The 15,732-nt window shown below is 49.1% G+C and overlaps 1 protein-coding gene across 2 annotated transcripts; it reads right to left on the bottom strand.

Moving 5' to 3' along the window:
• Positions 1–1,815: 1,815 nt before the first annotated feature.
• Mfsd2b (MFSD2 lysolipid transporter B, sphingolipid) lies at positions 1,816–15,732 on the bottom strand. 2 transcript variants are annotated; one of them, XM_076942143.1, is made up of 14 exons: positions 15,606–15,732; positions 12,587–12,712; positions 11,509–11,633; positions 10,692–10,815; positions 10,293–10,371; positions 10,075–10,205; positions 8,624–8,714; positions 8,394–8,515; positions 7,820–7,903; positions 7,479–7,559; positions 7,158–7,267; positions 6,667–6,864; positions 6,259–6,435; positions 1,816–5,188 (listed from the first exon to the last, which is right to left on the bottom strand). In XM_076942143.1, the coding sequence occupies exons 1-14, from the start codon at positions 15,669–15,671 to the stop codon at positions 5,164–5,166; spliced, it is 1,539 nt and encodes a 512-aa protein (XP_076798258.1). In that variant the 5' UTR covers positions 15,672–15,732; the 3' UTR covers positions 1,816–5,163. The 2 variants fall into 2 exon arrangements, with proteins under 2 accessions (XP_076798258.1, XP_034370262.1); XM_034514371.2 differs by having other exon boundaries at positions 6,721–6,864.

Genomic DNA, 15,732 nt, shown 5'->3' with positions numbered 1-15,732 from the left:
AAGATTTTGTAGGGGCTGGGCAGTGCTGGTGTACAACCTTAATCCCAGAACTCAGGAGGCAGAGGTACGCAGATTTCTGTGAGTTGGAGGCCAGCCTGGTCTACACAGTGAGTTCCAGACTCAAGAGCTGAAATATTACTAGAACCTTTTCAAGCTTCCTGTGTGTTTCTTCTAATCCTGTCTCCATAGTGCTGAAGGTGACTGATTTTAGTAATTATTGCTTCCTCATTCCTTCCCTAGGCACATTGGCCTAGACACAATGCTTATTCTTGGTTTTGAGCTTTAAACAAATGGTATATTATATACGTTTTTCTCTGACTCTCTTTGTGTGTGTGAATGTGCGCATGTGCATATTTATGTAGAGGCTTCAGGTGTTGTTCCTCATGTCCCATCCACCCTTCTTCTTTTTTATTTATTTATTTATTTTTTGAAATAGTATCCCCATTAGTCTGGCACTTACCTAGAAGGCTTAGGCTAGCTGACCAGTCAGTGCCAGGGGTCTGGCTGGTTTCACCTCCCCCCAAATGCTTTGATTAGAACCTTATGCCACCAGGTGTTTTTGTTGATTTTTAATTTGAGTCTGGGAATCAGACTCAGATCCTCGTGCTTAAAAGGGCAAGAGGTGCACTGACTGAGCCACCTCCCTAGCCCCCTGACTTGTCATCCTGCCTGTCTGCCTGCCATCCTTTCCTGCATGTAGGGTTGATGAATATGTACATGTGTAGGTGCCCATGTGTCTGTGTGTAGACACCAGAGATCAGCACCAGGCATCTTCCTCGATCACTCTCCACCCTATTCTATATGTGTGCATGTTTCACCTTCATGTCTCAGGATTTCAGATTCCCTGCAACTGGAGACCTAGATGATAGCAGGCTAACGTGTGCTGGAAACCGAACCCAGGTCCTCAAGGAAAGCAGCCAGTGCTCTTGACCACTGAGCCATCTTTCCAGCTCATCTACCTTGTGTTTTGAGACAGCAGTGTCTCTCGCTGAACCTGGAGTGAGTCTCTGATTTGATTAGCCTGACCCACCATTGAACCCCTAGGATCTGCCTGTCTCCCCCATCCCCACTCCCCAACCCAAACACTGGGGTGAGGTGAGCACTGTCATGCTGTCCCAGTCTTCACTTGGGTGTTTTGAACACAAGTCTCCACGCTTACACAGAAGCACATTCCCCACTAAGGCACCTCACAGCCCCCACTCAGGACTGTCTCTAAGATGCACCCTCTTTCCGTGTGTGTTATTTTTACTGTTGTGAGTTGGCACAGTTTACAACACGGCTGCCATGGACATTTGGTGTTTCCTGGCTTTACTTTTGAAATTATGAAGCATATTGCTTTGGATACTTTTGTAAATATCTCCATATGCAGATATTTGAGAAGTCCCTCTGTGGTCTCCTTCCTCCACGTGACTACACTGTTGCGCGTGTGCTGACTGCACATTGCCTTGTAGTGTATTTCCAGGCCGGGCTCTCTTCTCTTTTTGCTCAAGTATAGTGCCTTTGTGTGCTTCCATGTGAATGTAAGGATTGCTTTATCTTCTATTCTTATGAGGAATGTTGGGCTAGGGATATAATTCATAGCTTATCTATGATTCAGTCCTTACCTGCTACCTGTTCCTCCACCCCAAAAAACCTTCAAGCAGGATGCATGCCTGTAATCCAGTACTTGGAAGGCTGGCTAAGCCAACATTGGCGAATTTGAAGCCAACTGAGATTATACAGTAAAGTCCTGTCTCACACATAGAAAAAAAATGATATTTGCTGTAGGATTTTGGCAGGGTTTTTTTTTTTTTTTTTTTTTTTTTTGAGACAGGGTTTCTCTGAATAGCCTTGACTGTCCTGGAACTCACTCTGTAGACCAGGCTGGCCTCGAACTCAGAAATCTGCCTGCCTGTGCCTCCCAACTACCGCCCGGCTTGGCAGGTATTTCTTTCAGGAAGAAGTATTTTGTTCTTGCTCTACTAAGTACTTCTGCTCTGGAAGCATTTAGTGTTTGTCAGTGGAGGGAAGGTGATGGTTCTGTTTGGATGCATGATGTTGAGGCTGCCTGAGCACCACTCAGAAGCACTGGGTCTGGGGAGCTGAGGGTTGAAGTGGAGTCTGCAGTAGCACGTAGGCGGCGGTGAGATGTGAGTGAGATCACACTGCTCTGGGAAGGCAGAGAAGATTAAGGAGCACCAAAGAAGCAGAGCAAAAAGGGGGGTTGGGGGGAGTGTGTGTCACAGATGGTAGTGAGCAAGCCAAGGGATATCAAGTTTTGAAGTGCAGTGCGCATTAGCTAAGTAGTAGCTGCGAGGGTTTCCTCAGTGTATTGGCTACTTGTCCTGTTTTTAAAAACCCTGATAAAAGTCATGCAAGGAAGGGTTTATTCTAGCTCAGTGATCCAGGGTTTGGAAAACATGGCGACAGGAGCTCCAAACAGCCAGTCACGGTGCTTCCTGCAGTCAGGAAGCAGAGGGGAATGGATGCTTACGCTCTGCTTGCTCTCTCTCCGTTCTCTTCAGCCTCAAACCCAGCCTGTGTCATGGCGTCACCTACAGTGGGCAGGTCTTCCCACCTCAGGTATCCCAGGCAATTCTAAACAAACCCTTCAAGTTGGCAATCAGTATAAACCATGATAGGCTGGTGCTTTGTCGGGCATTATAACTTTAACTGACATAGCCATCCTGAGGTATACACAAGATATTTCTTAAAATGAGAAACAACCATCTATCATTCAGTCAGCCGAAAAAGAAGGCTTGCTTGAGCCCAGGATTTGAGCCAGCTTAGGTTACATACCTCTTATCTAAACAACTAAACTTAGATTTTTAAAAGCAAGTTCACCAGATGGGATCCATGCCTGTAATTCTGGCACTTGAGTGCTAAAGACAACAGGATCAGTTCAAGGACAGTCTCAGCCACATAGTGAGTTTAAGGCCAACCTGTGCTACTGAGATCTTGTCTCAAACAACAACAGTAACAAAGAAAAGGCTGGTGAGGTGTCTGGAGAGATGGCTCAGCAGTTAAGAGCACTGACTGCTCTTCCAGAGGTCCTGGTTCAATTCCCAGTAACCACATGGTGGCTCACAACCATCTGTAATGGGATCTGATGCCCTCTTCTGGTGTGTCTGAAGACAATGGCGGTATGCTCATATACATAAAGTAAGTAAATCTTTAAAAAAAAAAAAAAAAAAGGCTGGCGAGACAGTTCAGTGGTTAAGAGCATTAACTACTCTTGCAGAGGGCCAGGGTTTGGTTCCCAGCACCCACACTGGGCAGCTGACAACCACCTGTAACTATAGCTCCAGGGGCTCTGATGCCCTCTGCTGGTCTCGGCGGGCATCTTCATACATATACATTCAGGCACAAACACGTACACATAAAGGAAATAAATCTTTAGAAAAAACAAGAAGTAAAACAAGCAGTTACTTGTGGCAAAGTAGAAACAGTGTACAAACGTCCTTCTCTTTTGGAGTCTGTCCTGCCACGCTGCACTGTCTTTATTATGGAGGCTGAGACTAAGCTGAATGGGTTCTGGGGTGGCAGGTAAGGAGGTGACAGTAATGGCAAGAGGTGAGGAGGAGAGCAATAAGAGAAGTGAGTTGTTTGGTTTGGGCTGGGGGCTGCCCTGATCTTTACTAATTCATCCAGTACACAACATGGTGCTGGATCTATGGCATAGTGGCTCCTGCAAGAGCTATGCTTAATGGCTTCTCATCGGGGGACTCCAGCATGGGATGGTGGGCCACCCACAGTCATGTTTACCCACCTGGTAGGAAATAAACTTTTTAGTTTGTTTGGTTGTTTGTTTGGTTGGTTGGTTTTTTGGTTTTTCGAGACAGGGTTTCTCTGTGTAGCCCTGGCTGTCCTGGAACTCACTCTGTAGACCGGGCTGGCTTCGAACTCAGAAATCCGCCTGTTTCTGCCTCCCAAGTGCTGGGATTAAAGGCGTGTGCCACCCAGCATAGTTTTTGTTTGCTTTTAAGAAAGGGTCTCAGGGAGAGAGATGAGGGGGGGGGGGGGACACGGAGGCTGATGTTCGCTTGTCTGTAGCAGTCAAAGCATGATGTAAGAAGGCCTTTAACAGATGTAACCTCTTGACCTTGGATTTCCCAGCCTTCAGAAGCATGAGCCAAATACATTTCTGTCAATTATAAATCACTCTGCTCCAGACATGTGTTTACAGTAGAACAAGATGGACTAAGACAGACGGCATCCTCACAAGAACCTTAACATTAAGAACCATGCTTTGCTTTGCTGTGTCTTCCAATGTGACGCTTAGTCAGTGGCCAATCTCAACACAGGTATAAATCAATAATTCAGTGAATTACCACATTTGTGTAAACAGATGTATCAATAAAAATAAATGTATCCATAAATGGAAAAAAAAAAAAAAGACAGGGTCTCAGGTTATTCAGGCTGGCTTCAAACTTGATATATAGCTGAGGCTGGCCTTGAACTCTTGATTCTTCTGCTTCTACCTCCCCAGTGGTGGGATTGCATGTGTGCATCACCATACCCAGCTAAATTTGTTTTTGAAAAAAATAAACCCCAATGAATCTTCCTCAAAGACAGAGACCCTAGAAAACTGTAATTCCTATTATATGGTTTTATATAGCTTGTAGAATTTCAGAATAGTTCGCAGTTTGTAAAAGTGGCTGGCCTCTGATGGTTCCATGTCATCCTCTGTCTGTTGATAGAAGAAGTGACCTCAACTCGTGTCAACAGAGCAAAATGCTGGATAAATACCTGCTTAGCCTCCAACATGTCCTGATTCCTCAGCCTGCCCATTCAAACTGTGTCCAGGTGGTCACTGGAGTCTCAGTGCAAACCAGGCCTGCATCTGTATTCCTGTGTCGGAGCTCTGCCATGTAGCAAAGGGAATCTGCAGGCCAGGGTAGGCAGGGTATCCTGATGTCATTGAGGACAATGCTTTCAGAATCAGGTTTCTTGGTGGTGGAACAGTCTAGGGTACAAGCCTGAAAGGGTCCCGGTACAACAGGCAAGGAGCTGTGGGGTAGTTTCTGGAGCCTGGACCATCCATCCCTAGACATGTCCCTAAAGTCTCCATGCACAAGGGAAAATGCACTGAGCTAAGTTGCTAGGATGTGCTCCGGGCTGGATGAAGAGAGTTCCAGAAAATGCAGATTTTTCCTTTCTAGCTCACAGAAGTCCCCTTAAAGTTCAGGCAAGGCTGTAGCTAGTCCTCCTGGGGGAAGAAAAACCAAGGAAGAAGAGAGGTGAGGTGAGGGTCTCCACCCTATCATAGAGTACACAGAAGTTTCTGTGCCTGTTCCTTGTGTGCCAACAACTCTCCACTCGCAGCTCCATTACAGCCACAGCCCAGTCCCTTCCAAGTCCCATCAGGAGAGTCCCCCTCCTCTAGGCATTGTTAGAGTGAATGTATGACCTCTGGGCCCTATTGCTGCAGGTTGACATTATCAGCCACGAGAAGTGAGGGGCTGCTGATAATGCTGCCTTGTGTGTCCTGTGGAGACATGGACACCCACCTGTGTATTTGTAAAGTAGGAACATCTCCAGGCCAGATGTGAGTTGGTGTGGCAGCATACAGTCCCTGAGTATATATTTAGCCTCGGGCTCTGTGCTGAGCTCCTGGGATACTGGGATTCATGTAATATTTCCCCAGCTGCAAGATTCCTGTACTGTCCCCGGAAAGCTGTGAGCTCACATCCTCCTTGTCGTGGGGTGTGTGGTAGAGGAAGGACAAGCCACTTAGCAGTCGTGACGAGAAGAGAAGGAGGCTCCCAGGCTTTGGCACTGGGACAGACAATGATCCCACTCTCTGAGATGGAGACCAGAAAGGGAAGCCTAGGAGAGAGGCTGAGCTGAGTTTCAGGCCTCCCACACCTGGCTGATGTGCCGGTGGGCCAGTGAGTACAGCCGTGCAAAAACTAACGTCCCAGGAAGTTCCAACTTGACAGAAGTGCAGGGTAGAGGGTGACAACACACCCAGTGTGAGGTGGTCTAGGTTTCATATGTAGATGGGGTACAAGGGAGGTCTAGGGGTCCCTCACATCTCCCATCTATGAGGTAGCCCAAGAAGAAGACTGAGAGTGAAGACTAGAGAAAGGAGGAAATCTAGGAGCAAAGCATGTCATTGAAGCTAAGGCAAGTAGCCTGAAATCAGGAGACTTAGCTGGCCAGTGCGGCAGGACCTACAGGCTGCTGTTAGCTGTTGAGCATTGTGTTTGTGTGTCTGTGTGTGTCCCTTAGGGTAGTAACCCTGCCCATGTGTACCCAGGTACAAACACTGCCCACCTCCGAAGGCTTAGCTGGGAGGAAGTGTCCTGTCTTGGTGTCTTGGGAGTGGGGCCAACCAGGAGGATGCACAGGCCAATAAGGATCATACAGGTGGGCACAGCACCAATGAGGACCTTGAGGGTGACCACCACTTCTTCTGCTTGCTGGCAGGCTCCTGCCTCATACCCTGCAAACCTGGAGAAACACCATCAGCTCTCTTATTTCGTAAGCTTTGTTGAGCATTACCCTTTGGGTGCAGAAGCCACAGACATGTCACCCCACCCTCTCCCGAAAACTGACTTCTAGCCAGATTAGGCCAGGGAGGAGTTGGGACCCCCTTTAGTCCTGACAATGGAGTCCCTCACACTCCGTGGTGTGGAGCATGCACTCCAGATGCATGGGTGGCTCTAGGGCAGAGGCTCTGACCTCCTCTTCCCACCCCCTGGTTCTTTGTGCTTTTGCTCCTGCTCTAGGACTGACTCCAAACTTAGGGTAGAGATGCCCAAGGCGACCGCGCTTGACAGCTTGGTGACGAAGACATAAGATGAGTAGAAGATGGTCTCCACGCCTGGGCCACGCTGGTGCCGCAGCTGGAAGTCATCCACCACATCTGGCAGGATGGACCTAAGGGCAGGTGCATGGAGTCAGCCCTCTTCCCTTTGAAAATCAGCAGCCAGCCTGCGAGTCCTCAGGAGGGCAGCGATGGAGTAGGGGTCCTTTCTGCCCAGAACAAGCCCACAACCATCCAACAGTATGTCCATGTTCCCTTCTGTCCTGTTGTTGGCTCCTTCTTAGGAAAGTTCGAAGGAAGCAACTGGTGGCTCCACACAAGGAACAGGACAGCAGGAGGAAGAGACATTCATTCCCTGATGGAAGGATATGAGGCTCCCAGTCTCCCGTCCCATCATCCAGCCTACCAAGGTAGCAGCAGGGACACAGCAATGCTCACGCCAGAGACAAAGGCCACAACATAGGCCACCGGTGCTGAGGGCACAACAGCCAACAAGATAGAAAAGGGCACCATCACCTGGGGAGACACACCGGTGAGCTGACCCCTCACTGCTTCCTGGCTTGCTTTCTCATTAACAAGCTCAGCCTTTGCCATTCAAGATAAGCCCTGCACCTGGTCCTGTGCCAGGCCCAGCAGACACAAGGGAATGCTGGTCTAGCCCGGCTAGGCTCAGGCTCCATGGTTACCTCCTCAGCCACCCTCAGGCCTTGCTTCTTGCTTCACTTACACAGATCCCGAATGCAGATGTCCTCTTCCCAAATCGCTGGAGAACCCACTCCCACAGTGGGGTGCTCAGTACAGCCGAGACCTGTGAGCAGACAGCATCATCTCACCAGGGTCCTGAAGTCCACACTTTCTCCCAGATCTCAAAGCCCTTGCTTTTAGGTAGGACACCTAACCTCAAACTGTCTGCTTTGAACCAGTAGCTATTAACTTTGAGCCTGGACCCCAACTCCTCCCTCTGCTGGAATGAGATTAAAACAAGATGTGACCATTAGAACTTTAGCCATAGAGGGTCTCAGCTCAGGCTCCGAAGGGCTCCAGCCTCCACCTCCTTGGTCCCCTTACCAGGATGGTTAGCACCAACTTCTGGACATGATCATGTAGCTTAGAGGCGTGTGTACAGAACAGGACAAAGTAACTCTGTTCCACCTGAGGAGATATACAGGAAACAGTAAACAGTCATATGCAGTGAATGGCAGGAATTCAGAAGTCATGTAAGAGACAGTTTCCAGTATGGCCTCTCCTTTGAGTCTTTGAATTCAAAGGTTCCCCACAAAATAAATATGAGCCATTTCTAGTGCACTGTCTCCATTTGCATAGCTAAGATCAAATGGATTTTTACTAGATTTCAGGTAATAAGAGGATGCCACCCCAGACACCACCAGCTTCCCAGAAGCTCCAGTTACATGAGCCACACCCAGGGTTCTCTTCTTGGCCCTAGCCTCTCTCAGCCTACAAAACTAGGTACTATGATGCATGTTTGTAACCCCACCACTTGGGTGGAGCTAGGAGAATCAGGAGCTGATGACCACAACCATCTACATAGCAAGTTCAAGGCCAGCCTGGGTAACATGAAACCTTATGCCTGTTTACAATAAGCATGGACAGTGCAAATCAAAGATCACTTGGCTAGCAGTACCTGGACAGCAGCTGAGATGAACAAGAAGGAGACCACCAGCTTCAGGTAGGGGGCGTGCCGCGAAGTGATGGCCAGGCCGGTGAAGAAGCTCAGGCCTTGGCCTGAGGCTGGGGCAGAAGTTTCTGCAAAACAGGAGGGTGGTACCTGGATTGGCAGAGTCAAAAACACACTCCCCAGGAGGAGTCCTGCTCCCAGCTTCTGCCTCTCAAGCCCTCACTGCACCCCCATACCTGGCTGCTCCTTCACTCCTAGGCACAGCAAACAGCCACACACAGGGTAAGTCAAGGCAACCACGGCAGCTGCAATACAATAGAGGCGAGCCTGCAGGACAGGACAGAACTGCACTGGGGATAATGTTTCCAGCCCAGGGAGGAAAGCATAGGTTTCAATGCCAGCAGAAAGCTCATTCCAAAAGCCCGAGAATGCAGGCTTCTTCTCCTTTGGTTTACTCTGTTAGGTCTAAGGGCTCAGTACAGACTTGCTTTTCTGCTGACTCTTCACTCCCATGTAGAAGGAAACATCCATGCGACCAGAGGTCAGCATGCTTACTGCCCCATCTTACTCAGCGAACAGGCATAGCTGTCTCTATGTGTCCTAGACCCTGAGGCTACAGTGAAGAGTAAGTCTCCCCTTGTCTACAATAAGGGCTGGGCAGTGGGGAGTGAGCGGTGGGCAGACCCATAGGCCGTTAACAATGTCATGTATAGTGACTCAGTTGAAATACAAAGACAATAAAGACGCAGATAAAGAGACACATGGGGGTGATAGCCAAGGAGGACAGGAGGCTTCTGGGAGGAGGAGGCAGTGGGTGTGGCAGGAGTAGCTTTTCCAGCAGTTGCCCTGGCCTCTCGGCCTGAAAGCCACACCGTCCTTGGTTCTGATAGGCTGCTTTCATTGTTCTAAAATTGGTGGTAAGTTTGTATGTGACTTTCTCTCCTATTTTTTTGAGGCAGGCTCTTGGTTGTTGCCCATGCTGGCCTATAACTATGTAGCCAAGGATGACCTTGCACTTGGGGTCTTCCTGCCTCCACCTCCAGGGTGCTGGGTGTCCAGCTGTGTGCCATCACAGCTGGCTTATGAGGTCCTGAAGGGCATCCTTTGTACTTGCTGGACAACTCAGTTGGCTAGACGGCTGCTAACTGAGCTGCAGTCTGGCCCGTGTGTTTTCTGTTGTTGTTCATGTCTATAGGTGGTCTTTTTTTTTTTTTTTTTTTTTTTGAGACAGTTTTCATATGGCTCAGGCTAGCCTTGAACTAACTAAATGACCAAACATATCCTTGAACTCATGTTCCTTCTGTCTCAGTGTCCAGGTGCAAGGATCACGGGTGTGTATCATCATGTCTAGCTGTGGTTTTGCTGTTGTTATTTGGTTGGTTTTGGCCATGCCTGGTGATTAAACCTATTCAGTACTTCATGCATGCTGGTCGAGCGCTCCACCAATGAGCCAATTAGTGGTTCTCTCGCCCTTCCTTTCCCCCTCCCTTCCTTCTTCCTTCCTTCAAGACATGCTTAGTGGAGAACCTGCTGGGTCTTGGGGCTTGTGAGCTCAGCTACAGAAGTAGGAAAGGATGAGTGTACAGGCTGCATCCCCAGTCAAGAGGAAGAAAAAACAGAAGAGCATCCCTGTAGGAAGCAGTTGACCTCAGAGGGGAGAGGAGCCCTGGATCCCTCAGACACTTACTACATCTGGGGAGACAGCAGTACTCCTGGGGTGCACAGCATCCTCACACCTCTGGGATCCATGGGCGCTGGACACGATGAGCCCGTGGACAGTGGCTCCCATCAGTGTCCCTGCCATCTCCATGGTCATCCCTGGAGACAGAGCATGTACAGGATGATGTGGCTAGCTGTAGGTCTGAAGGACCGCGGCTCCCAGCCGGAACACAGAACCATACTCACGGTATGCAGTGGCAGAGTCTCGCTCCCTGGGGCTAGGGGTGAGGATCATAGTGAGCGCAGTGTAGGGTACCTGGAAGAACTGGAATGGCCCCTCAGAGGTTAGGACAGCCTCTCCCACCTATACTGTCACTCAAGGACTGTTCCCCTCCCCTGCCACTTGGCTATGCAAAAGCCAGCAGCCACCCTGTCCCATCCAGGTTCCTAAAAGGGCAAATCATCTGAACCTTAGAGCTAAGGGTTCAGAAGCAGGGACCCTGAGCAGTGCCAGCAGAGACACTGACAGGTTTCCACACACTGGGCAGGTCAGAGCAGACCTTAACACCTTGACTCTGAATGGTAATCAAAGCTGGCAGTGAAGCTCACCAGAACCAGGCTTGGGAAGAGAGGTCACACACTTACCGTAGCTAGGGCCTGGAACAGGCAGTAGAAGCTGGTATACCAGAGCCCACGCAGGCTGGTGAATGGGGGCAGGAACCACAGAAAGAAGTAGGCCAGCGCAATTAAGGGCATGCAGCCCAGAGCCCTGTAGGAAAACAGCTGAAGTGCTGTGCCTACAGCATGGGGACCAAGGACCCAGGAGGGGACAACCTCACCCTGTCTCTGCTCCTTAAGAAGCTGTGGAGCTGAGGCTTTTAGGGAGCCATAGAGATAGAAGAGGAGTAATGGATTCACTGTTGGGACTCTGGCCAGGGCCCTTGGTGGAGAACTGGAGGCTTACTTAGTGGTAGAGCATTTGGTTAGCATATATCAGGCCCTGAGTTTGACTTCCTGGAGAATAAGCTAGTCGCTCTTTCCCCTTTGGGGGTTAAATATCTAATCTCCTGCTTAGAATATTTTTGTTATGATTCATTACAGTAGCGAAATTACAATTATGAAGTAAACAAAATGATTTTATGGTTGGGGTCACCACAATATGAACTGTATCCAAGGGCCAAAGTACTAGGAAGGTTGAGAACCTCTGCACTAGGGCCTGCCAGCCCAGTCTCACCACGCTGAGCCACAGACAGACCTGGAGGCCCTGTGCCAACTGATGAGGGACAGACAATCTCCAAGCTTGTCTCTGAGCTACTGGATGACTTATACTCTGACCTAGCTCATCTACACTGCGCAGGCTTGTCTTCTAATCATCCACAGGTATCTACTAAGACACCTAAGGCAGTGACAGTGACATAGAACCAAGGGGTGGGAGGAGTCTCAGCTCCAAAGGACTGCTCACCAAGGCATTAGCCGTCCAGACCCTGTCCTTCTGCTCTTGTTGATGAAGAAGCCGGCCACAGGGTCCGCAATTGCCCCAGACACCTTCCCTCCGAACAAGGCAAGTGACACCTGGGCAGCGGGGATCTGAAACCATCAAGAGGATGGATACAACCAAGGGTCCACAAAGTCTGACAATACAGCCAGGCCTGCTTGTCTGCCAGGGTGAACATCTGAGAGCTCATCTGGGGCTAGAGCCATGGTGGAAAGGACTCCGCCCCAGGACATGATTCTAGGAAGCTCTGAGGGACATCAGAGCCCCCGAGGAGAGGGGTCATGCTGATTGATACCTGTGCACAGGCATTCTGCCACTATCTGTTGGTTTGCTTTTTGTTTTTGAGATAGGACAGTGTTTATCAACCTGTGGGTCATGACCCCTCACATATCCTGCATATCAGAATTATATATATATATATATATATATATATATATATATATATAGTAGCAAAATTACAGTTATAAAGTAGCAATGATTTTGTTGGCTCACCACAGCATGAGGAACTGTGATAAAGGATGGTAGCATTACAGAGGTTGAGAATGCTGAGATAGGGTTTCATGTCTCAAGCTCGCTATGTAGACAAGGATGGCTTTGAGCTTCCAGCCCTGTCTCCACTATTGGGATTATAGGCTTGCACCACTGTGCCCATTTTATGCACACTAGGCAAGTACTCTACCTGTTGAACTACATTCCGATCCCCACCCTGTTTTGTTTTGAGACAGGGTCTTATGTAGCTAAGGCTGGCCTCAGACTAGCTATGTAGCTGAGATTGGGTTTGAACTCCTGGATCCTCCTGACTCTGCCTTTCTACAGGAATGCTAGGACATACACATGTATGTCACTATACCTGACTGTTTTCTCATTTTCCTACTACAAGCAGGATGTAATGGGTATCTTTGAAGAGACTGCCCTCCATGGCATTTTATGCTGTTATTAAACTTGGGTCAAAGGGCTGTCTACCAAAACTGAAGAGGTAGCATGGGGACAAATGGGGTGGAGGGGAGGTAGGAAGTCAGAGGCCATGGCCACTGCCCACACTCACCTGGGCCACATCAAGCAGGAAGAGCTGCAGGTAGAAAGCTGAGGCGCTGGAGGCCACCTGGTTGGGGACCCCACCAATGCCATAGCACACCTTCGTACAGACTGAGAGGCGACCGTCTCTCTTGTCCTGAGGGAGACACAGGAAGTAACCCCAATCCCTACAAGCACAAAATAGCTCCCCACATCCCCGTGACTTCCATAAAAATCCTGTGTTCCTTGATGACTTGAGGACTCAGCAATCTCAGCCTCTAAGTCATCCTATGGGGGAGTGGGAGAGAATTAAAAAACACAATTCTAAACCCTGACCTCTAAGTCATTCCAGGGGAAGTTCTTCCTTGCATCCTGCCCCCATGCTTCCTGCCAATAGACACTTTCTGTACTGAGTCAGCGATCAGAGTGAGCTGTGAGTCCCGGTGTGATCTTGAATAAACTCGTTTATACTTCTAGGAATTTGTTTTCCTCTTCTGTCACGTGCAGTCACCTGCCAGCTTCACAAGGATGTTGTGATGACTGAATGACAGTGGCTCTGAGAATCGATCGTTCAGTGTTTGGGTTTATATTACGTGTGTGTGTGTGTGTGTGTGTGTGTGTGTGTGTGTGTGAGAGAGAGAGAGAGAGAGAGAGAGAGAGAGAGAGAGAGAGAGAGAGGGAGAGAGAGAGAGGGGTACACCACAGCACACATGTGGAGGTTACAGTATGTTCTTTCCTTCCACCATGGGGACCCCCAGGTATCAAACTCAGGTAGGTCATCATGGTGGCAGGAGCCTTTACTCACTCTCCCCCTTTCTTCTAGAAAGACTGTTTACCAGTGCAGCAGTATCACAAACTAGTCTGAGAGCCGGGAACGTGGAATAGCATAGTCTGTCAGTCTTCCAGTGGAGTCTTAAACATCTGATTGCCAACAAAAAGCCCCACGTGGTCTAAACATGGCTTGCTACTAACCCAGTATGCAAACCAGCTCTGAACCCCATTTGCCATATTGTATCAAATAACATTGTTTGTTCAGTGGCTCAGACCACAAACCTTAGTCATCCTTGGTTCCTCTTTCTCAATTCCCCCGCCACAGCTATCAGGTGAGCCTCCTAAGTGGCTTCTCTGCAGCTATTTCACCCTCCCTGCAGCCATCAGTGCTCTTTGATTATAGACTAGACTATGTCTGCTCTCTGCTTAAAACCCACAACTTGTCTTTATTGTCTAGTGAATGCCCAAGTCTTCACAGTGGCCTTCAGAAGTCCACTCTGCGCCCACTCCCTCTCTCCCTTTAAATAGCTTTCTTGGTGGGAGTTTCTTATTGTTCAAACCCTTTGAGACCATTGCTTCTTCAGGGTCTTTGAATTTCTTTTTCTCTGGAAGGTATGTCTGTGTCTTTCAAGAGCTGACTGCTCACCATTCAGGTATGAGTTTAAAGGCTTTTTCCTCAGAGGCATTCCCTGACAACCCAGGTTGCCCAGCTGTCTGGAATACGCTCACTTACTTCCTACCCCTCCCCACCACCATGTTAGCTGAGACCAGAAGCCTTCTCACTCACTGTGGAGCCTCTAGTACCTTGGCATACAGTAGGTGTTCAATATGTTTCTAAAGCAATAAATGGCTATGAGGATGCTATATTTTATCTTCAAATACTGCTAGGAATCATTTTTTTCATCCTTTGCCTGGGGGCAGAGTGGGGTGGGCGGGAAGTAGGACTTTGTCTATTTCAGTATCTTGTAGACGCCACCACAGAAGGCTGTGTGGATGGGAAGGGCTCCCTAGATAAGGGGTATCGCTAACTTCACACATGCTTCCTACCCTAGGAGAAAAACCGCACTCAAGGCTGGGTGTATTCTTCTGACATTTGTGTGAACATTATTGCAACATCCAGAAAACCTTAACAGGCAGGATCCAGTGTGTCCTTTAATGAGTCTCTTGTTTTACCCTCAGTGAGCCTGTGGATGTTTGAGATAATAGAAAGGTCATCACAGTAAATTCCAGCTGAAACTGACCCGAGGCAGTCTCATCCTTTCTGAATGATGCTGGGTCTCCTTACCCCACCAGCTCTGTAGAGTCCATGGAATCTACACTTTACACATGAACAACCTGAGTGTGTGGCCTGCTGAGCTTCAGTTTCTTGATAAGCAAAATGCAGACATATGCACCGCATAACATTACTAGGGTAATCAAACACTGCTGCTTTATGGAAGTCTATGGTGTCTTCTCTTTTTTCCATTAATATCACCTCAGTTCTCTACATTCTCTGGGAAATGTGAGGTCCACCCCTGGTACATCAAGGAATCTTCCCGACTCAGCCTCCTCAGTCAGGTACTAGGACTACAGGCACCCCTAGGCATGGGGGGTCTCCCAATTAAGGGCCACTTTTTTTTTTTTTTAATCTGAGATGCCTGAAAGTAAACACTGAGTCAAGATAGGGAATGGAGGTGTAATCCATTGAAGCTGCAGAAATAGCTTGACTGTGGAACTGATATAGGTTCTGAATTTAGCATGACACAGCCCAGTGGCTCTCAACTCGTCTCTGGCACTACCACCAGCCTCAGCATCAGCCCCAGCCCCAGCCCCAGTTCCAACCCCGAAGAGAACACAGAGGGTCTAAGCATACCTTGGGTTCCCATCTACCCTCTACCCACACCTCTCAAGACCCCTGCCTGGGCACCCAGAGAATCCTCTAAGGAGAACTTGGTACCTGGGCAGCACCAGGATTTCGGAGGGAGGCTAAGTCCACGGGAGCTGCCTGGAGTTTGGGGGAAGAAGGCAGCCCCCTTACCGTCTGCTGGGGCTAAGAGGCCTCCAGGAGGACCTGCAGTCAGGACACTAGAGATCTGTTCCTTCTTGCCCACCTACTTGAATAAAGCTGTATTACTTTACACCAGGACTCGGGTTGCCTTCCTGTTTTCTCTGGGGTGTCCCAGTGGCACCAAACTGCAGACTGCCCAACAACTGGACAAAGTGCTGTGGCAGGTGCCTTTCTTCCCTCCTCTTGGGAGTGCCGAGTAGCAAGGCTTCCCACTTCCCACCGTGGCGCTCACCGAGCCTGGCTCCTGGGCGTGAGGCTCTGCGACAGGAGCTGGGGTGGGTCCCTGGGGCACCGACATCCCGTGGCTGCTCAGCTCCGACTGTCACAGCGGACACACTATCCGGGAAGATGGATCGGGC

Source organism: Arvicanthis niloticus, chromosome 11 (assembly GCF_011762505.2).
Source record: "Arvicanthis niloticus isolate mArvNil1 chromosome 11, mArvNil1.pat.X, whole genome shotgun sequence".
Taxonomy (NCBI): Eukaryota; Metazoa; Chordata; class Mammalia; order Rodentia; family Muridae; genus Arvicanthis; species Arvicanthis niloticus.
This window is presented reverse-complemented; position numbering and strand designations above follow the sequence as displayed.

Coding starts and splice junctions, on each gene's coding strand:
- Mfsd2b (XM_076942143.1), bottom strand. CDS start 15,671: ATGTCGGTGCCCCAGGGACCCACCCCAGCTCCTGTCGCAGAGCCTCAC. Junction 11,634..12,586: donor TCCTGCTTGATGTGGCCCAG/GTGAGTGTGGGC, acceptor TGATGGTTTCAG/ATCCCCGCTGCCCAGGTGTC. Junction 8,715..10,074: donor CTGCTGTCTCCCCAGATGTA/GTAAGTGTCTGA, acceptor CCTGTCCTGCAG/GCTCGCCTCTATTGTATTGC.